This window comes from Cavia porcellus, unplaced genomic scaffold, assembly GCF_034190915.1.
Source record: "Cavia porcellus strain 051 isolate PalLab524CR breed Dunkin Hartley unplaced genomic scaffold, mCavPor4.1 scaffold_20, whole genome shotgun sequence".
In the NCBI taxonomy this organism is placed as follows: Eukaryota; Metazoa; Chordata; class Mammalia; order Rodentia; family Caviidae; genus Cavia; species Cavia porcellus.
In genome coordinates, this window is record NW_026947503.1 from 65,727,164 (window position 1) to 65,748,921 (window position 21,758).

The 21,758-nt window shown below is 48.1% G+C and overlaps 1 protein-coding gene across 8 annotated transcripts in view; it reads left to right on the top strand.

Annotated features, from left to right (window-relative positions):
• The window catches only part of Ptprm (protein tyrosine phosphatase receptor type M), a 619,038-nt gene that overhangs the window by 536,674 nt on the left and 60,606 nt on the right, over positions 1 to 21,758 (top strand). For all 8 annotated transcript variants that reach the window (XM_063232111.1, XM_063232108.1, XM_063232107.1 and 5 more), the window contains 2 exons: positions 9,691 to 9,767; positions 13,626 to 13,662. In XM_063232111.1, coding sequence (XP_063088181.1) covers positions 9,691 to 9,767; positions 13,626 to 13,662 — 114 coding nt within the window. The remainder of the gene's footprint in view (positions 1 to 9,690; positions 9,768 to 13,625; positions 13,663 to 21,758) is intronic.

The window sequence follows — 21,758 nt, forward strand, 5'->3', positions numbered from 1 at the left end:
CCAGTCTGAGCATCATCTCTTACACTACTGCATTTGGACAACCTATGTGTCTTTACAGCAGCAAAAATAAATCCTAGCTATTGCCACAGATGTGCCAAGATTTAAGGAATAAAAGTAAGAACCCTTGCTCAGGTGCATGCCCATAGGTACTTCTTTATAGGTGTGGAGAATAGTCTCTCCACCCTGAAAGTGTGTAGATTGCAGAAAGGTCAGTTTCACTGGCTGCAAAGTCTGCTTCACAGGGCTATATAGGCCTTGGAGACCTCCCCACTCCTTAGGATGAGGAGCTGGGAGACTCTGACACACATCTGAGAGATTCTTGCTAGTGCTTTACAGAGAACATAAAAAGTGTTCATAATGATCGCAGTCATTGTTTTGCAGCAGTGTTTGCATATAAAATGGTGTTAATGGTGCTTAAAAACTGTTTATTGGCTTTTGCTCTTAAGTACATTAAACTTTTCTCTTATTTACACTATACATTTGCTGAGCTAGCCCTTTCCAGATAGAAACGAGCATTCCCTGTCATTCCCGCCACCACACACAGACTCCGCCTCCTAATATCTCAGCAGCTCCTGCTTATAATTAACTCCACACGGAAGGCTCGCACCAAATCTCCAGCTAACAAGGCAACCCCTGGCAGCTGCTTCGCATCCTAGGGGCTGACAGTGGAAGAGAAGCTCCAGGAGCTTCCCAGGCAGATTTCCTGCATCCTCTCTTCTATCATTCATTCAACAAATGCATGTTGATTTCCACAAATATTTACGGAGTGCCTGTGATACACCAGACATTTGTCTGTGTCAGAAAGAGCAGAGAACAAAACCAGCAGAATGCTTTGCAGGTAGGTAGAAAGCTTTGCAGGGAGTTGGCTTTGCGGGGAGACTGCATCCCTGCAGAGGAGACAGAATCCGTCCCTGAGTGCATGGTGTGTTCTGTGCATGTTAAAAGGAAACAGATACACCAAAGAAAACACAGCAAGAAGGGAGACGGGCTGGGTTCAAATTGCAAAGCTTACATTGTGGTCCCAGAAGGCCTCCTGCCAGGACACCATGCAGGACAGGGCCAACAGCCAGGAGGAAGGGGCCCTGAGGACAGGGTATGCCTGCCCTAATGTGGGCGGACAGCAAGGGGCCAGTGCTGCTGGAGCAGAGAGAGGATGGAGAGTGATGGGGATGCAGAGACACTGGGTGACTGCCCTCTTAAACTCGCCAGCCCCAGGGCAGCAGTGGGGGACATTGGCAATCAGGATGAATCAAGCGATTGTAGCTGGAATGAAGGGCATCTCAAGAGCTGCACGGTACTGTGGAGTATTGCCGTGATCAGGGGGGTCAGGAAGCCCTCGCTGAAGGGGTGGTGGGGAAGCAGATGTGGTATAGTGTAGTGGGGAAGGGGGCTCCAGTAGGGAAGTGCTGCTGCTATGATGGGAGGTGGGGGTGAGAGATGAGCAGAGAAGGGTTACTGGGGGAGAGGGGGTCAGGCAAGGAGGGAAAATCCAGAGCCCAGTGCCCTTGAGTCTTCATCATGGAGTAGAAATGGATCAGAAAAGAGCACTGATTGAGAGATGCTCAGTAGCCCAAATCAGAAAAGCTATATGGTGGGCCAAAGAGAAGATATGAATTCAAAAGAAGTTACTGGGGCTGGGGATTTAGCTCAGCGGCATAAGCACCTGCCTTGTAAGCAGGCAGGTCGTGAGTTAGATCCCTGGTACTGATAAAAATGAAAAAGACAAAAAAAAGATCAAAAGAAGTCACTGACCAAGCTGAAAGGTAGCTGAGATTTGGAGGAAGGCAGATGAAGGAGCCAGAGATGAGCTTGTGTTTCTAGCTTGCAGGAAGGTGAGTGATGTCTTATTCTCTTGTTCCTGAGAAAAAATTCCCAACACCCAGAAATAAAGGAGGAAAGGTTTATTTAGCTCACAGTTAGTGGAGGTTTCAGTCCACAGCTGGCTCCAAGGCCAGGTGGCTGGGCAGTGAACAGTTTATGGTTCCCACAAAGCAGCAAAACCAACATGTCCCTTATATTGTAGGCAGGGTACCCTCCCTAGGGCAGGTGTAGCACTCACATCCAGAACCCTAGCCAGTGGACTGATTTACTAATCATATACATCCTTAATCCAGTATCATGCACTCTAGATTCTGCCACCTCTGAAACAGCCTTGTGACCCCCTGAGGCTTTGGGGGAACATTAGGTACCACGGTAGCAGGTGGATGGACAGATGGATAGGTAGATGGCATGGGTAGGTAGATGCCCATTTATTCCAGTGGGCAGCACTGGAAGGAACCATGTTGAAGAGGAGCTCAGGGGTGGCCTTGGGTTTGGCAGCAGCATGGGAGCTGATGGATTTCACTGGGGACGTCTGGAAAGGCCCAGATCTTCTTCTGACAGTGAGTCCTGTAGAGTGTGCCGGGGCCGAGGGGGAGGGGGCCTGGTTCTAGATGTGAATCAGTCAGCCAGGGCCAGGTGGGGGCAATTGAGGCCATCGGCAGGAGGAGATTGTCTAGGAGCTAAGAGGGCGTGGGGAACCCACTTCCAACCTGGAGAGGCAGAGACAGAGAGCTGCAGGAGACCGAACCATTGAGCCAGAACAAGAGGCCATTGTGTCAGGGAGGAGAGGGGAGGCAATCGTGTCCTGTGGGTAGATGGAATTCAGTCAGGACCGGAGTAGTGGTGAGGACTGCAGTGGAGTGAACTTGGCAGGTGGGGGAGGAGGCCCTGGGGAGACTGGCTTTTATCTCCACTGGTGTACGACACGCTCTCCCACATCTCCGACTGTAAGATACCCATGAGAGGGGGCTGCTCAGGCCTCATCCGCTCCTCCAGACCCTTCAGCCAGTAGCCAACTTTGATGGCCTGTGCTGATGGCTTCCTTTTGGAAGGATTTTGTCTTGCAGCGAAGTTCTCTCTGTGCTGATGGAGAAAATCCAGATGTCTGCCTTTCTTTCTCTCTCTCTTTGAAAGGAACCTGCAGGTGTTGTGACCTGGCTCCACCGTAAAAGCCAGTGCAGTTCGAGGGGAGGAGACAATAATGAATTAGCTGAGGATGAACTGGCAGGAGAGCATTTGGCATTAAATCCAGGTGGACACGAGAAAAAAGAAACGGGCTGCCACGGAGATGCTTAGAAGGCACAGGGTAAAATCTGGAAACACCAGGCAAAACAAGAGTCAGGGATCCCTGCCAGGGCTTTTCAGAGTAGAGTCAGGGGCTCTAACTGAGGGATCGGGTAAACAAGGAGCCAGGAACGAGGCCGGGCACCTGGGAGCTCCCTGCAGAGCTGCCCACCCTTAGGCTGCGGTTCCCTGGTTCCCTTTTGCTTCCTGCTCCTTGTCCCCGTGTCTGAGCTTTACCCAGGGGGACAAGCAGGGTCAGAAGCCATGGGCTAGGACCTAAGCCCTCCAAAAGGTCACGCTCATGCTGGCTTCTTCACATCTGGTGCCTTGAACCGCAGTAGCACCCTTGACGAACCACAGTGGTAACCACAGAAGCTGCAAACCCTTCTTTGCAGAAATCAGTGATAATTAAAATTAATTTTGAGTCTTCTCTCAGAGGCCAAATGCTGCCTAGATCATTGTGATTCCAATTTACCTTAAATATGTCGCTAGTATCGAGCAGAGAAAGAAGATTGGTTGCGGGTGAAAGATTATCAATGCCATACTCCATTTCTGCTGCTGGAGGAATAGCTAATCACACCCTAGTTAAAATTCCAAGGCCGGTACCAGTGTCATTATGTTTAATATGAAAGTGTGAAGTGTAATGTTCTTAATGAAAAGGCCATAAGTACCATGTTTTAGGACCCTAGGGCATAGAGACCTGTTTTATTCTTATTATTGTTTTCCCTCCTAGTTGCCCAACAGTTTTCTGAAGTTTTCTTTTCATTGACACAGTAATTGTGTGTGTGTCATGGGGTGCAGTGTGATAATTTGATACTTATGTACCATGTATATGATCAGATTGGGAGAATTAGAATTTCCCTTTCCTTAGGCATTTACCAGTTCTTTCTGTTGGGAAACTTCAATCTCCTTCCTTCTAATTCTTAATAAAATAGATAATAGGTTTCTGTGAACTACAGTCACCCCACTGTGTTACAGACATCAGAACTAGGCCTACCTACCTACACGCTTCTTGGCACCTGTTAGCCAACCTCCTCTCCCCTTCCAGCCCTGCTTTAATCTTACACAACCCACCTCCGATCACCCACCCATACATAATATGTGCTGGATACCCGCATGCATGCTTACATGTGTGCAGAAAAGCCTCAGCATATGGTAAGTGATATTTGCAACCACGTCTTTATGTGCCAGGATCTGCCCCCAAACTACCAGTTTTGCCCCATTCCATCTAGTAATGGTTTTTAAAAGCTATGAGAGGATTAGCAAGTGGTCTTTTATGCAGATTGAGTTTGTCAGAGTGGCAGAGATCATTACATTTTGGGTGGAGGAGCACTCGGTTGTGATTATGACATAAATATCACATGGATTTTGATCATATCCCAGGCATGCACAGCAAAGAGGCTTTTTTCTTCAATTATAAAAGCAATTTATATGCATTAAAGAAAATTTATACAGTAAAGAAAGGGAGGGAAATGGCCCAGAATCTCACCATCTAAATTTAAACCCTGCTGGGCCAGGCATGTTGGTGCAGCACCTGTAATCCCAGTACTTAGGAGGCACTAAGATGACTGAGTTTGTGGCCAGCCTGGGCTGCATAGTGAGTGTAAGGCCAGCCTGAACTCCACAGCGAGACCCTGCCTTACAAAGACAAGGAAAGGAAAGGAAAATTTAAACCCTGATAGCATTTGTTTCTGATTTATCCTAAACTTTTTTAATATGCCTGAATTTATGACTTTATTTTCCTTGATTTTTTATTTTGATGGCTTTATTTTTTAGATGAAAAATACATTTGTGAGTTTTTCTGCTATAAAAATGGTATAAACCACATAGGCAGTTGAAATAGTGCATAAGATCATAAAGATGAAAGAAAACTCACTCCATACTCTACCCCTAGCAGAAATACCATCCTTCTGCTGTGCAGGCCTCCCAAGCAGTCAGCCCTCCCTCCAGGGGGGATCCAGGACCCCAGATGCTGAAACCTCAGATGCCCACATGCTTTGGATGCCGTGGCGGAGGATTAGCAAACAACCTGCACTCTTCCTACAGACAATAAATCATCTCCAGCTATTTACACCTACCACGGCACAAATGCTGTGTAAGGCGCTGATACCCCGTCTCATTTGGGGAATAACGACAGGGAGAAACCTTTTCCCAAATGTTCCTACTTTGCAGTTGGTAGACTGACTGTAAAGAGCCCACACAAAGGAGGGCTGCCCTCCGTGGGTGCGTGGGCTTCATCGTGTGAAGGACTCTTGTTAGGGGTGCTGCCTTGTGACCCGCTCTTCCTCACTCTGCCCCATTCAAGGGACATGCCAGAGCTCCCTTACAGGGCCACTGTTGGTCATTTCCGGCTGGCATCCTTGAGTGGCTTAGAGGCGGTGGTGAGACCCAGAAGTTTGCTTAGAGATGCATCTTTCAGCATGGTTCCACTGGAGAGAAAATGTCTGGGGGCACAAACGAAACGGACAGGATGGAAATTAATCCCTGAACAAAGCCGTAGCAGTAATGAAGTGCCAATCGCAACCTGGTACTTAGGGGTGACTGTGTCCCTGACATCTGTAACACATCACTTACATTAACTCACTGCATTCTCACACTAGGTAGAAAATGTGGGCGTCATCCTGTTTCCCTTCTGCAGCGGGGGAAGTTGCAGCACTGATTAGGCCCAGGTTCAGAGTCACCCGGCCAGGACAGGACAGAGTTGGGGTTCTGCAGGGCCCCAACTCTGCACACCACCAGACACCATGGCAGAAAGCTCCCAGCAGGTGTCTGTCTCTACGTTTTCCTGCTTCCCCTTTAAAATCAGCTCGCTGGTCTGTTCCCCCAAAGATTGCTGTGTCAGATGCTCGGCGGGGCTGGCCCTGGCGTCTGCCTGGCTCCCCAGCGCCTTGGCTGTCTGTGCATTGAAGACCCTATTGAGAAGCTCCCACAACCATGGCCTCCCTTTCACAGAGAGGCAAGGCTTGTGGGTGGGAGCTGACTGCACCTGTTCCAGGCGCTCACCACCCTGCCTCATTTCACTTGATCCACCCAGTGGGCCCGGGAAATAGCTCTCACCTCCACTCCGCACAATTCAGCATTGTGCAGGTTCCCCACTCGGGCTCAGGGGAGTAGGAGAGCCAGCGTCAGACCCATCTCAGGGTCTCTGAGATGCCGGAGCTCCTGTTATTTTCGATTACTTACAAAATAAGAACCTGAGATGGCTTTGAAATATCCAAGAAAAAATGCCCATGCCGGGTGAAAAATCTGGCTGGAAATTAGTAATTCTAAAAGCCAGGGCCTCTCAGCTCACTGTACTGTGCATCCAGACAGCCCACGTCCAGTGAGTCCTGACCCTATGATTTTGTGGTGAGTACTGGACTTCTCGTTCACCACAAACCCGGATGGATTTCCCAGCACTACAGCTGAACCACTGAGCTCTCCAGAGTTCCTCCTTCTGACCCAAAGATCCAGTTTCCGAGAGACGCCCCTCCTAGAGGCACAGAGCTTAGTGTGGGGAACTTTGGAACATCTTGGGGTCCTACTTGCCACCTGCTGGAAGTGTCCCTCGGGCATTTCCACATGGAAATTTGACCCAATTTAACTTCAAGAGAAACCCCAAGAGAATCACTAGGTTTTCTTAAAAGAATGGTTGATATATTTTCATCTTCTTAATTGGCCTCTGATTCAAAGTAAATGAGACTACAAAAAAAAAATATGGAGATAAGCCTCTGCACAAATGCATTTGTGCTCCGCAGTTGGCGTCCTTTTCCTCTGCAGTACTGAGGATGGGACCCAGACCCCAACAGGTGCTAGGCAAGCACTGTCCCCCTGAGCCCCTGTACCCTTTGTTTTCATAGCCAGCTGAGCACCTGACATCCAAGAAGACACCTGGGAGGCTCTGGGTGGCATGACCCATCTTTGCTCTTGGCTTTGGACTTTTTCCCTGACTCCATGCGGAGTGGGGCTGCCGTCCTGCCTGTTGAGTTCCGGTCTAGGGCTCTGTCTCGGATTCCCCCATCAGTCCGCACCAAGGCAGAGGGAGAAACTGGTAGGCGCTGACCCCAGATGGCCAGGCGCTGCCATCACAGGACTCCAGTCCGTTCTCCAGGGGCAGCGAGCCTGTCCTCTGTCCTGTGCAGCCGACTCCTCCTGGGCGCTGGCCCGGTCTCACTGCTGACAAGCACAGGCTCCATAGCTAAAGGTCCTAGACCCACAGATCCCATCAACCTCCAGTTACAGATGCTTGAAAAGATTGTGTCTGTACCGAGCATCTACACACTCCACTCCCTCATGCTTGTTCCACAGTCTGCGGTGTTGGGTGTGACTACCAAGGCCTTTTGTAGGTTAAGTGCTGATACTGTGCCATTTTGTAGGAGGAACTCAAACATCCACCAAGGTGGGGTTTGGTGGCCTCAGGGTTCCAGGCACCAAGTCCTTGCAGGTACCAGGGCAGCTGTGCCAAGAGGGAGTCAGGTCTCACTCTTTGTGCTCACGTTGCTGTGGGACAGAAGACTGTGTGGTGAGCCCCATTCTCCTCATCTCTGTCCGTGTCCGCTGAGCTGGCCTCCATGGCCAGCAGGGGAGGCACTGTCTGCATGGCCTTCAGCTGGAAGAGGGAGTGTGGGGCACGTCTCAGGAGGGGCCACCTGGCAGAGCAGCCTGCAAGTCCACCACTCCCTCCCCTCCCCATCCACAGACAAGGAAACTGAGACATGGAGAGATGCAGTCACTTTGAGAAGTCACAGGAGAGGGTCTTACCCCCAGCCAGGAACCTGCCCCACCCTGTGCTCTCCTGAGCAGAGCAGAAGGACACAGCGCCCGCCAGCGTCTTCCACTGGATTCTCCGGCCTGGTTTTTAACTGGATTCCGTATAGAGTTATTGAGGCCCTGCTCGCCGTGAGGCACTGACGTGAAATAATCTGTCTGCCACATGAGGTGAAGCGAAGTTTGAAAATTGACATCAGTTTCCTTCTGCCTCCGCTATTGACAATAAACAAAACATTCAACAGGAGGACGAGGATCCGGAACCCATAGGAAATTGTGTCTTCTACTTGTTAGCCCGTTAGGCCAAGGAGGGGGTCTAATGGGGACAACGCCCATGCTCTGTGGTTCTAAGCCTGCAGGTTTCCCACCCACTAACCCAAACGCAATGTTGGGTATGCTTGGCCCTGGAAAGAAACACAAGCAGTTTGCTGGCAGGCCTGTCTTACTGGCCTGGTTAGACCAGCTATCCTTGGAAACTGTAAGAGCTGGCTCTGGTCTCTTCTTAAAGCTGGGCTTCCATGGATGTTTGCAAGAAAGATTCCACCACTGAAAAAAATGTGAATTTAAGGTGTGTGTGTGTGTGTGTGTGTGTGTGTGTGTGTGTGTTAGGAATGGAACCCAGGGCCTTAAGCAACCTAAACAAGTATTCCACCACTATACATCTAACATCAAAAATAATTTTCAAAAGATGTAATGTTTCAAAAACCAAACATTTGAGATGGGAGAAACATACTAATTCAGGCCCTAATCTAGTGATGCAAAGAGCAAACCCCTGCCGTTGTGAACCTTGTAGCACTTTCCCTAATAAAAGATAGATTTCTGTGGAAATCACTGAGCCGTCTCAATAGAATTGGTGCAAAAGTTTTCCACTCGGGAAATAAATGCAGTGTGCCCGTGACCTCGGGCAGAGCTCGCTTCATGCCAGACATCTCGACTGGTACTGCACGTGTTCATCTTATCCCCGCAGTGAGACCGCTCCTTCCGGTCCAGCTCATCCTCCAGAGCAGGAGCTCAAGGCCTCAATGCCTGGCGCAGTCACAAACCAGTGAGCAGCAGTATTGGTGTCACCTGCAGGTGTCCTGGGCCCAGGAGAGGGCTTGGAGAAGTGGACACTGCCTTGAGGACCAGGTGGACCATGTCCACACCCCAATGTGGGCTGGGCCTGTCACCTTCGTTTATAAGGCAGGTGTCCTAGGCAGCCTCCAGCACCTCAGGGGATGTATGTCACCCAGTGAAGTTGTTCAGACTTCAGTCCAAGAAATAACCCTGATGTCAGCTTTTCTCTAATGCTATGTATGTGTCAGTGATCAAATAATAGGCTAATGTAATTTACCATAAAAGCTAAAAAATGTTAAGTCCTCCCAAGTTTCAATGCCAAAGTAGAAAGTCTAGAAAATATCTGATATTTAATTATTTTTCTTTATGGTGGTGAGCTTTCTGTTACTGTCATAAAACACTTAAAGAAATCAAGCTAAAAAGAAGGGAAGGCTATTTTGGCTCACATGGCTTGAAAGTTTCTAGACCATAATTGGTAGACCTTGTTGCTTTGGGCCTGTAGCAAGACTGCGCATCATGGAAGAAGCACGTGATAGAGAAAGGATCCAAGTCCCAACGTCCTCTTCAGGGCCACACCTCCAGTGACCTCCCTTCCTCTCACCAGGCCCGCCTCCCCGTGGTGTCACAGGCAGGGACCGAGCCTTCAACACACAGGCCTTTGGGGTCGCTGAAGAGCCTGGTGCTAGCAGCGCTCAAAGCAGTGAATGTGATGGTCTCTGAGTGGTGCACGCAACAGCCTGACAGAGGGCCTTGCTCAGTGGTGATTTCCTTTTTCCCCTGCAGATGACCATTCCCGGGTGCGGCTGCAGACAGTCGAAGGAGACACCAACTCTGACTATATCAACGGGAATTACATCGATGTAAGTATCTTGAAGCTATCATTAAACCCCTCGTCCTGATGTATACCCCCACAGTGGGTCTCCGCTGTAAGATGCGTGGGCGCGTGTCAGACTCAGTCTGAAACCACTCACATAAACATCACCCCGTATCCCACGGAACACACCCGTGATGGTGTAGATAACTGTTCTTTTCTCAGCTAAACCTATTGGTAGATAAATTCCTCTGTGACACCCTATACCTTTTTTTTTTTTTCCAATCTCATCCTTCTACGGACTAAGAAAATGTTATTTCCATATTTTTTTTGTCAACAACTTGTAATTATTCAACCCTCTTAAAAAATCTGTTTGCATATTAATAGGACAAAACTCTCTAATTCCTGATGCAGTGATTTGCAATCTCTTGTCATCAGTGCACTTTTAAGTTGCCTTCAAAGTCATCTGCAGCTGTTCGCCAGGGCAAGGCACAGCATTAAATATGTAGGCTGTTTAATTATTGAAGGTGGCCTCTTTGTTCATTCCGCACCATGTTAACTTAATGTCTTACATTAGGATAAATTCTTTAGGAAGCAGCATGTTTTCAGTTGAAAGAATGAAATCAAAAGTAGCCCAAGAAAATCAAGGGAAAGTTGTGTTTCCCTGCAAAGCCTGGGTCTCCATTAAACAGATTTCGGCTCCCTGGGGTTCCCAAGACACATGGTTTCTTAATCCACCAGTACTCGAGATTGTTCTTATGCACAAACAAGTGAAGCCTCCCTAACCACCAAATCCAAATGCTCCAGGATCTGAAGCTTTTTGAGGACCAGTACAGTGCCACAGGTGGAAAGTCCCACCCCTGACCTCGGTCACAGTCAAAGATGTGGCCCTGAAGAGGACTTTGGGACTCGGGTCCCTTCTCTGTGACTGTCAGTCACAGCCAAAGCCCAGGTGAACACACCCAGTTTGTTCAGTGTTCCCAAGGGAACAAGACTCCTCCAGCCCCTTCCACTATGATGCAGAAACTTTATTTCAAGCACATAACCATTAAGTGACCTCCAGGCTGTGTGAGGCGATGCACAGGGAGCAGAAGTGAACTCTGTGTTTAGCCATGAGTCCCACCACCAAGACACCTTGCTGCATTTGGCATCTGTTCTGAAACTGGAACCCAAAATCCTGGTCTCGAGCAGTTCAGGAAGGGATATGCAACATATATATGGATTGTTCTATTTTCTCAGTTGGCTGTAATTCAGATGCTACTAGTAACTAGCATCGTGATGGCTAAGAAAGAGCGACCTGCAAAGGAGTCTAAACATGTTAGTTTTGGTGCTGGTTGTAAAACCTTGGCAATTTAGTTACAGTGGAGCCTGAGGATGGAGGGGGAATTGAATGAGAAGTGTCTGCTTCGTTCCCCTCTATACCACATGACAGTGCCACCTTCCCAGCCCCACGCCCCTCTGCTCCCTGCTGGGCCCTCCAGCACAGAGACAGTACCCTTCTCTTCTCTGTGTCCCTGCCCCTAGTGTTTGACAGATGACTCACTGAGTGAGGGAGAATGGAGTAGGCATTGTAGAGGAGATGCTTTGTACTAAGCTTTCCACAGTAGCGGTGCAGAGACACAGAGGACAGAAGGCATTTCATCCCAAGGAAATAGCCTGCACAAGACCGTAAAACAACAAAAATGCCCCGTGAATGAGTGTGCATTTTACCTTAGCAGAGAGAAAAGTCCACACAGGGCCCCCAGTTTGCAGAGTTAGTGAGATCTCATGTAGCAGCTGTTACGTGTCAGCTGCTATTCTGGGTGCTAGAGTTGTAACTGTGAACAATTCAGATGGAAAACAAAATTTAAAAAACAGGAAACCCCTGACCTAATGGAGCTGATAATCAAATTGGGAGAAACAGACAGGAAGTAAGCTAAGTTGGTTCCGTACCGTGGATGAGGAGTGGTACAGAGAAATCTGAAGCCATGGGGCACGGCACGCCAGGCATGCGGGTGAGCTGCAGTCTAGGATAGAGCAGCTGGAGTCCGTCCGAAAAGATGAGGACGGAGCCAGGTGGGTGTCGAGAGGATCAGCCTTGCACTAGAGCCAGAGCTTGCTGGCAGATCTGAAGGATGGCAAGCAGGTGAGTGCGGGTGGAGTGGAGTGAGAAACGGTTAGGGACGGGACAGGTGAGGCTGGAGCCAGCCAGTGGAGCAAGTCAGGGATGTGGCTGCCCAGCAGAAACCTCTGGTTTGGGAGCAGGGAGGCCCACTGCATGCCTGTGGAAGCAGCCTGAGGGAGACCTAGGTGGCTTGGCCATGCCAGGAGGAGGAGGAGAAATGGCCACCAGGAGGAGGAGAAATGGTAGGTGGCATCCTCAGTTCCCATGAGGGAGGGCTGCCCAGGTGGGATCTGCTAGACGACTGGCTACAGAATGAAGAAGGAAGAGAAGGTTGAGGATGCCCTGAAGAGGTGGTATTATGTTTTTCTCACAAAATGACAGGGGGAGGAGCAGATTTGGAAGGGGCTGGAAGGAGATGAGTTTGGGGTGAGAAGCGTTAAGCTGTACACATACATTAGACATGCATTCACATTTCAAGGAAAAGATCTAAGCCAGAAATAAGAGTACAGGGTTCACCAGGACCCAGATGATGTTGAACCCAAGGAGCTGGGTCAGGTGACCAGGGGAGTAGGTATAGTGGGGGAAACGCCCAAGAACTAGACATGCCAGTGTCATTGTCAGGGGGAAGGGGAAGGGGAAGAGCCAGCCAGGAAAACAGAGGATGGCTGGCCAGGGAGGGAGTCGTGTCCCGGATGCAAATGAAGAACCATTGTGTTCTAGCAGGTGAACAGGTCGGGTAAATGAGGGCTGAGAGCTGATAGTGGTAGCCTTTTCTAGGCTCTGTGCCCCTCCTATCTGTGAAGAACCTTCTTAAGCACTGGACAGACAGGCAAGCAAGGCGGGGAGAAAGTTCTTGCCCTTGGGGACATACAGGGTAGCAGGAATGAGTCTGCAATCCTGTGCAGCACTGTAACTGGAGACCTTCAGCAGGTCAGTTGTATAAAAGAATGATTGCTTTTGTGGTTCACTGCTATTGCCTTATTTTTAAGCACAAAAATAACCTAACAGATACACATTTAAATTATCTGAGATATCTGTATTTCCTCCCCAGTTTCTCTTTTCCATTTCCGGTCAGCTTTGGGCCTAGTATCTGGGACAGATCTCAGGGGACAGAGTGGAAAGTATTAAGGTCCCTGATGGTATCATGAGTTGGTGGGTGCCCCGCTCCCTCTCTTGCTTTACTGTTCGCAGATGTTTATCATAGTTCCCTTGCTGCCTGCTTTCTCTTCAGTATCAAATCCCATCTTCTCCGGTTTTCATAAGGTCATGATGAAACGAAGAGGTTTGAGGAATCACTGCCTCTTTAAATGCCTCGCCTTTACTACAGCATCCTCTCATGGCATTAGCAGCGTTCCAGAACAGTCCTGACTATTGCTATTGATGTAACTGTCTACACCGATGTAACGGAATATGTGTTAAGCCTCTGGCATGTTGCCAATAACATCCCAAACACAAATGAAATTCTATTGCTCCCTCCTAGCCCGTCAGTGCGTTAATAAGAGTGGCGGTCATGTTCCTGAGCAGATCCATAAGTTGTTAGCGTTTATTGCTCATTCAACATCTCATAGCCAGAGTGTGGCAGGGTCACTCACACCTCTGGCGCACCTCAGGCGCAGCGGCACTTGAGGTACCTTTGCTTATCAAGAGAAGCTCTGTGGTCTCCTGTCCTGTCCGGCAATGAACTTCCCAGTGATGTGACTGTTGGCATTTGTGTGTGCATCCGTTTCTACAGACTTGGCATGTGACCTCTGTGCTACTTACTGCTTTTAAGTTTATCAAATATTTTTTCTCCTTTATTTTTAGGGCTATCATCGACCCAATCATTATATTGCTACCCAAGGTAAGTTTATTTCCGCTCTGCGTCTTTCTCGGTTGCTTCCTTGCCATTCTCTGTGGTTTCGTGCTGGCTCCACCCTCCCCCAGGAGGGTACTTGCAACTTCCCACAGCTCTGGCCATGGCGCTCACACCCTTGTTTTCCCATCAGACGTTCTCCTGCTGCAGCCATTTATCTCGAACTTCACACTGAGATTGTTAGAAGGAATGTGCTCATCAATTTGTTATTGAATTTAATCTGTCTACTGTGGGAATCAGTCTGATGTTTGCAAATACAGATTTATGCGCATCCATTCAATAAGTACGTACTGACTGCTCTCTGTGGAAGAAGGGTAATTGCTGCTGGGATCTAGCTAGTAGCCTCTTCTCACAGTGGTGTTCAGGGGGAAGATGTGAGGTAACCTGTATATCATTGGGTAGCTGCAAACCTGGTCATTTCTGCAGAAAATGCATCTATAATCTACGGGAATTTGGAGGAGAAAGGAGTTGCTTTCAGATAGGAAACCCAAAGCAGCTTTGTGGCAGAATTGAGAACCTCTAAATGGCAAAACAGCATGAGCAAAGATATCTTTGTCACTTTCTTTATCTCTGGACAAAACTCCTAGCACCCACAAATTAAAGAAGAAAAAGGTTATTTTGGCTTGCAGTTTTAGTGGTTTCATTCCATGATCTCCTAGCTCCAAAACAGCATGGTGAAAGGGCTGGCAGAGAAGAAGGCCACAGAAAGAGAAAAGAGGAGTTCACAACAGAGATGCCGTGGCGCCCATTACCCAGTCACTTTCCAAAAGCCTGGAGAGTCTAGAAACTCTTGAGCACATAAGAGTTTAATTGAGTCATTTGTGACCTAAACCATAACAAAGAAGGAATCTGGACATGCTGCTCCCAGCAGGGCATGGCAGGTGGCTCTTTTGGCTAAAGGAATCCAAAAGAAAGACCAGGATAGGAAGCTCATGTCAGTGGTTTTCCTGTCATCTTCTGTGCTGCCTGTGAGTTAGATCATTTGTGAGGAATGAGGCTCCTGAGAGAGCCCGGGACTTTAGGGAGACACTGAGTTGAGCTGAGGAACCTTACACAGCACCCATGATGCTCTCTGTCAAGGTGGAAGAGCCTGTGTTCTTCCTTTTGATTGTGTCATTTGCAGTAATACATTTGTGTCCATCAGCTTTCTGTTGCTGTAACCAAACATGTGAGATGTTTGCCTACTAAGAATGAAAGGGTTTTGGGGCTGGTGATTCTGGAAGTTTTTATTCCACAGTCAGTTGACCTCACTGATTTGGGCCTGTGGCCCCTCAATACATCATGGCAAGAATGGGTGGCAGAGGAAGCTGTTCACTTTATGGACAGAAATCAAAAAGACAAAGGAAAAGGAGGGATTGGAGCCCCAATATTGCTTTAAATGCATAGCCCCAGTGAACCCAGACCCCATCATCTCACAGCAGCACCAACCCGGGGACTGAGGCTTGGACTCACGGGCCCTTGAGGAGCATTCCAGGTCCAAGGCATAGCAGCCTTACATGCCAGAGACAGGAGCAGGGAAATTGAAAGGTTACAACGCACCAAAGGTCAGAGAGTAGTACATAACAGGAAGTCAAGAGAAGAGAACCAAGGATGCCAGGAAAATCTAGGCTGCAGATCAGAGATGTCCTGGACACCGTGGGAGAGAAAAGCACTAATGGTGGAGACCAGGTTTGGTTGTTAAGTGTCAGGGGATAAGAGGCTGTGAGAGCCAGGAAGCAGGATATCACACATACATTAGTAGCATTGTCCACTAGAATTCTCTGCAGTGGTGGAAGTGTTTTATGGCTACACCATCCAACATGGTAGCCAGCAGTCACTTGTGTACACTCAGTCCTTGGTGTCTGCAGGTGCCGTACTTGCAGTTCTATCAGAGATAGAAAATACCAGGGAGAGAATACATCCATAGGCAACCTGTATGGACTTCTGTTGTCATTGTTCCTTAATGGATACAGTTCAACAGCCATTTGCATAGCATTTACATTGTCTAAGGGATTATAAGGAGAGCATCTAAAGTATACAGGAGGCCATGCATTGATCCTATGCAGTCACTACCCCTGTAGGTCAAATACTTGTGCATCTGAGGATTTCTCATCCTCAGGGGTCCTATCACCAGTCCTCTAGTGGGAGGGGTGACTGTACCTGAAATACTGTTAATGCAAGCGAGGAACCAGATCTTAAATTTTAATAATTTAATAGCTACCTCTGACTATTCCCTGTGGTGGTGCTGGAAGGAGGCACTGGGTGGAAAAGTGTATGTATGGCGGTGGAGACACTGTGGCATCTCATCCCACCTCGTGTCCACTGCTATGCCAAGAGCCTGGATGGCAACACTCAAGAGTCCAGGATCTCCTGTTGCCACCAGGGACTCTGCCCCCAGGTACTGGTGACCTGGTTGACCTCCAAATGCCTTTTCTCCCCTGTGACATGAGGTCCGCAGTGGCTTCTTCCGAGGCTGCTTTGCTAGGCACGTGCAGTCTTCTGCTGGGGGTCTATGCACATGAGCAAGGCAGGTCCTACAACAGGAGCCGCCAGGATCTTCACAGAGCACGTGCCTGGGTTAGGCCTCACATCAGGGATGGAACATGGACCCCTGAGACCAGTCTGGGACACCTCTGGACCCTGCCGCTGCCATATTGAACGCACAAAGACCTTTAGAGAGGAGCACGGTGTTGGATCTTTGAGATTCTCTCCTATGGCTGTAAAACTCTTGCAAGGCAGATGTGATAATACCTGGTTTAATATGTTTGATCATAATTTAAAATTAACCTTTTTAATAAATGCAAGAGACAATTTAATTGTCAAACATCCAAAATATTCCTGAGCTTCTGATCTATCCCGTAACCTGATTAACAACCCATATTTTTCTAGACAATGTGAACATAGTTAACTCCTACTTGAATTTTCAAGACCCAAAGATCTCTGGATTAATGCAAGTAAACATCCAGCAAAGGTAGAGGTTGAAACCCCCAAAATTTACTCATAGCCCCTCAGCGGGCTTCCCTTAGTTGATTCTCTCCACATCTCTCTCCCTGAAGGAGCTCATACTTTGAAAAAAAACAATACCAGTAGAGTCCCTTTCCCAGAATTGGTTAGGATGATGCTCTGTTGCAGAGCAGGCCTCTTCCTCTGCACCCTGTGTGGAGAGCTGCTGAGCTCAGGCATCTACAGAGCGCAGTGGAGTGCCAGATGGAGTCGGTTGCTGGTCGGTGCATCTGCCCCTCTCGGAAAAGGACAAGCCTGGTCCCCTCTTCACCACACCATGCAGCTTTCCCTGGTGCAGGGTGGGCTGCAGATTAGACCCTCGAGTCAGCAGTGTTTTCATCACTGCTGTTGGTGCAATCTGCAGGAAAATAGTGAATGAATATTTTTAATCTGGCATTCAGCTGAGACTGTGTATCTCAGATTGAGAGTACATTCAGACTGTGATGTTCAGATTAGAAAGCTAGAATCTCTCTTCTGATGGACGGCACAAGCATCACGTAACTGATGGCCTCAGAGTGCAGTGATAATCCAGACATCACCAAGGACAGTGGAGCCCATCACAGAGCACCCTCACTTAGAAAACGTGACGCCCCAGGCTGAGAAACCAGCACAACAGCTGGTATGACTAACAGCGTGGTGAAATTTTTAAATCTTGCCCTGCTCTTTCTTTGCTCTTTTGCACTGAAATAATTCTTTAAAAAAATCTATTCGCAGCAGGAACCTATGAACCTACATGAATGGTCCAATTTATGACAAGCAGTTTTCTTCCTAAGAGATGGTATTATACAGATTTCCCCCACATCCCTTCAATACAGAGACCATATCATGAATTTATGTATTGAGTCTCTTCTCAGCTCTCTCAAATCTATTGATTTTTCTACCAGTCCCTCACTTTGACCTTTGATGAAAATGGTAATATTTCTGCAAATTGCAAAATCCCGTTCAAGCCACATCTGGTGCTTTTTTCAGAGATGTTCTTCCTGTCTCCCCTCTTCTGTTGTTTTCAGTCTGGCAGCTAATATATCGATGGCCCAATATTAACTTCATCACATCTGAATGACCACATTAATCCAATTGTAACACCCAAGATTTATTACTTAGCAAACCAGGGGACTGCAGGAGAGGAAGTCAAGTCCATTACTTCATGCTCAGAGCCAGGCGGAGCTGGGGTGTTGCAGGCTCTGGGTGAGAGGCAGAAGACTGTAGGGGTGCACAGGGAGCCTGGAACTGATCAGATTTCACAATGTTAACACAGCCCTCTGGGGAGGAACACGCAGACACTCAGCACTGTGATCACGGTGGGCGGCCCCGGCAGCAGGAGTGGGCTGCTTTTTATTGTTGGATTCCATTTTTGAAACTGACTTTGAGAAAATTCAGCTTTCTGCAGCTCAGGGAAAGATAGCGTGAGGCAGCTTTGGACAAAAACACTGCAAGTCTGTGGCCAGCATGGCTGTGAGCACCAGCACCTTTTCTCAGTTCTTCTTCTTCTTCGTTGTTATCGTTGTTGTTTTTCTTGGCATTGGTATCATTATTTATTTTTTTTTATTTTTGTGATATATTTTCAGTTGAGACATAGTAATTGCAGCATGTGTAGCATACAACATGAGAGATCAATCACGCATACAGAGTGAAACGTTCAGGTCAGGGTAATTAGCCAATCGGTCCCCTCGGGTGTGTATCACCTCTTTACATTGGGTGCAGTTAAAATCCTCCCTGCTGCCTATTGTGAAATGTCCAGTTGTTGTCCACCATAATTATCCTACTGCATTGCGGAACATTCCAAGTTAGCCCTCAGAGTGAGGGGTGTAGCTCAGCGGGAGAGCACTAACTAACCTAGCATGCCAGACCCTAGGTTTGAGAAGCTCTTTCTTCTCTCCAGCTGTAGCCCTGTGCCTGTTCCCTTCCTAAGCAAGTGCTTTCCAGAGCCGCCTGGGCACTGAAGGTCCCGTAGGATGAGGCTCAAGCCGGGTTCTGTCCTGTCTGCTATATGTTCACCGCTAAACCACAGTCAGTCTCTCCTAAAATGATTCTGGGATGCAGCCCCTTCCTTCTAAGTTATGACATTTCTCCCTATGGCACGATTTTTAGAAAGCCCATTTTCTTTGATGCAGCTATAGGGGAAAAGACATCTTATTAAAATTGTCTTAAACATCGTAACTCCAGGTCCAGACCAGAGACTTACACCCTACAGTCCTCCTGGCGTCAGGTGCTGCTTAATCCTTTCTTCCGTTTCTGAACAAGGCTGCTTTGACAGCACTGCCCCCCACCTGGGCTTCTGACATTAGGCTGGATCTTGCTACACAGTCTCCCGAGTTTGTGGGTCACTCTGCAGCACCCTTGGGAGCCGTAAAAGCATATTAAGATGCCAGTCCTGTACCATGTTCTCTGTGGGCCTGTCTGGCCTCAAATGTGCCCAACCCAGTGGCCCTCTGCCTCTGGGAGACAGCAGACTCTTCCAGCAGGTGGCAGAATCTAGAGATCCCATCCTTCCCTAGAAAGAAAATTTCATGTGTACCATGTCCACTGCATTGTGTGGACTTTCAGATGGTTGATGGACAAACACATCCCCAGTCGCATTCATGAATTACCTCCCAGTGCCATAGAACTCAAGGAAAGACTTCACCTTAATCAGAAAGAACAAAATGTACCTCTAATTTGCCTTTAAGAAAACAAGACCAAAAAAAGCCATGCTTTTAGCCAAGCGTAGTAGTGCCTGCCTACAATCCCTGCACTGTGAAAGGTTGGTGCAAGAGAATCATAAGTTCAAATCCAGCCTGAGCAACTTAGCAAGACCTTGTTTCAAAAATGAAACAAGGGGCTGGGGGTTTAGCTCAGCGGCATAAGCGCCTGCCTTGCAAGCAGGCAGTTGTGGGTTCAATCCCTGGTACCGATAAAAAGGAAAAAGACAAAAAAAATTAATAAACAAAATGAAACAAAGAGCTGTGGAAGTATGTCAGTGAGGAGACCCTGCCCTGAATCCACAGAACATAATAATAATAATAATAATAATGCATATTTCTTAGGGGTTAGAAAAAAGTCATGGATTTCATTTTGTATTACTATATGAAATGCATTTTCTAAAGCATCAAAAGTCTTACTATTTTTAAGAAATTATTACTAAAATGTTTCCTGACCTGAGTGTCTACTGAGGGACCCAACAGAAGTATTTGGCCTCTTATTGTTTGAGCCAGCGCTCAGCCCAGGCCTGGGTTTGCCTGCTTTTCCCAGGCTGAGTTTTCTTGCCTGTGTGCACTTATTTTCCATTTGTTCCCAAGCATTGACTCGCTTTTCACCAACTTCAGCATTTCTGTGATGCAGTGTTCTTTCTCAATAGCAAAAAACTGGAGGAGCAAGTGGCACCCCTGACGTTCACACATTAAGGAAAGGATCTACTAGAAATGGCGTCTGTGCTACACTTAGCAGACCTCGGTCCAGACTCTCATGCACACGGAGGAGGCGTCTGGGCCTCCTTGATTAAGGTGGAGTCCTGGTGTTTCACAAATAGGCATCATAGCCAGGACAGCACTTTCTGGGTGCCAGTCTGTGTTATACATATGCCACATACATTCTTTGTTCTGTTATGTCTCGTATTATGTTGTATCGTATCGTGTTGTAACTCATCTTTAACTCCACCAATGTGGAAGATCAGGAAAGTGCTTGTTGTCAGTTTATAGATGAGAAAACCGAGGCAGAGAGACTCACAAAACCACAACCAGCACAGAGTCCCAGGCCTAGGAAGCACAGAGCTGTGTTCACTGCCAGCTGTGGAGTTCCAATGTCAGGCCCCATCACTAATCACTGTTGCTGCTGGAGGATAAATTAATCTGTGTGTGTGTGTGTGTGTGTGTGTGTGAGTGTATGTGTGTGTTTGTGTGTAGCCACACTACGCAGAGAGAGAACGCCATGCACCTGTGAGTCACACTCCTTTTGAGGGACAACAGAGCTTGCTCAGACAAGGCCCTGGTCTGTCCTCACCATCTGCCTCTGATGCTGAGACCCCCGTGCTCAGGGCCGTGCTGGAGACTGTCAAGTCCCAGTGATGGGGACTGTGAGAAGGGATGATCAAAACAAGATACCATTCTCCTCCGCAATGACAAACAGAGCTGCCGACCAGGGAGCACTGGGCACTGGCAGGGCCTGCTGTATCTGCAGCCAGCTAATGGGGAAAAGGCCTGAAGAGGCTGCTTCGGGGCCAGCATGTTGGAAGAAGGCGTGGCCCGGTTCATTCACTGATGCAGCAGAGAGTAGGCACCAGCTGCCTGGCAGGTGGCCGGCAAAGGCAGGTGACATTCGGGTGCCAGTGCACGCCCTGGGGGTATCCAGCCCCTAGATCCAGCCCTGTGTCGGCTCAGGAAACCTCTGCTTCCCTGGAATCACTTTGTCATTGTCGCCAGCATCTGTGACTCCGTGTCCCTCCAGTGGAAGGCTGGTCAACACCTACGTTAGGGTCACTTTTCTACCCCTGGTGGCAAATCAAGGCCCTGTCTTTAGAGATCGTCTGTCCAGTTAAATTGGCACGGTTTAGCTCTGCTTTGACCCTGTGTGTAGAAATACCCGCATGTACCCAGTAGAATTGGTTCCATCCATCATTTGATTTCATCCCTAATTTGGAAAAGAGAAACCCAAAACAGTTTCCTCCCCAGACTCGCAGCTGGAGATAAACATTGTGAGGAAAATAATCAAAGTATAGCATGCAGGTTTCTTCCCAGAGCCTTGGCCAGTGCTCGCAGTGGAAAGCCCTCTACCAACGGAGTTCTGTCTGCTGTGATTCTTCCATATACTATCTGTGCTGTGGACAATGTTAATAAAGATTCTCAGGAAGATAAATATGGTTTACACTTTCCCAGCTCCAAATCCCCCTCCAGACCTCTGGAGCAGTAAATAACAGTGCTTTGAAAAGCTCCCTGCGCTTTCCCGGGCAAGCCGTTCTCCGAGCTGAGAGTTCTCGGGCGCCGATGTGAGTTCAACATGCTCTATAAAGAAGCTTTTGTCTGCTGCATTCTGGCTTCCAGATGGAGATGCACAATGAAATTATTTCTCAGTAGAGTTGAAAGAACTTTTTTTAAAAAAATCAAAATCTCAGCCTTTGTAAACAACTTTTT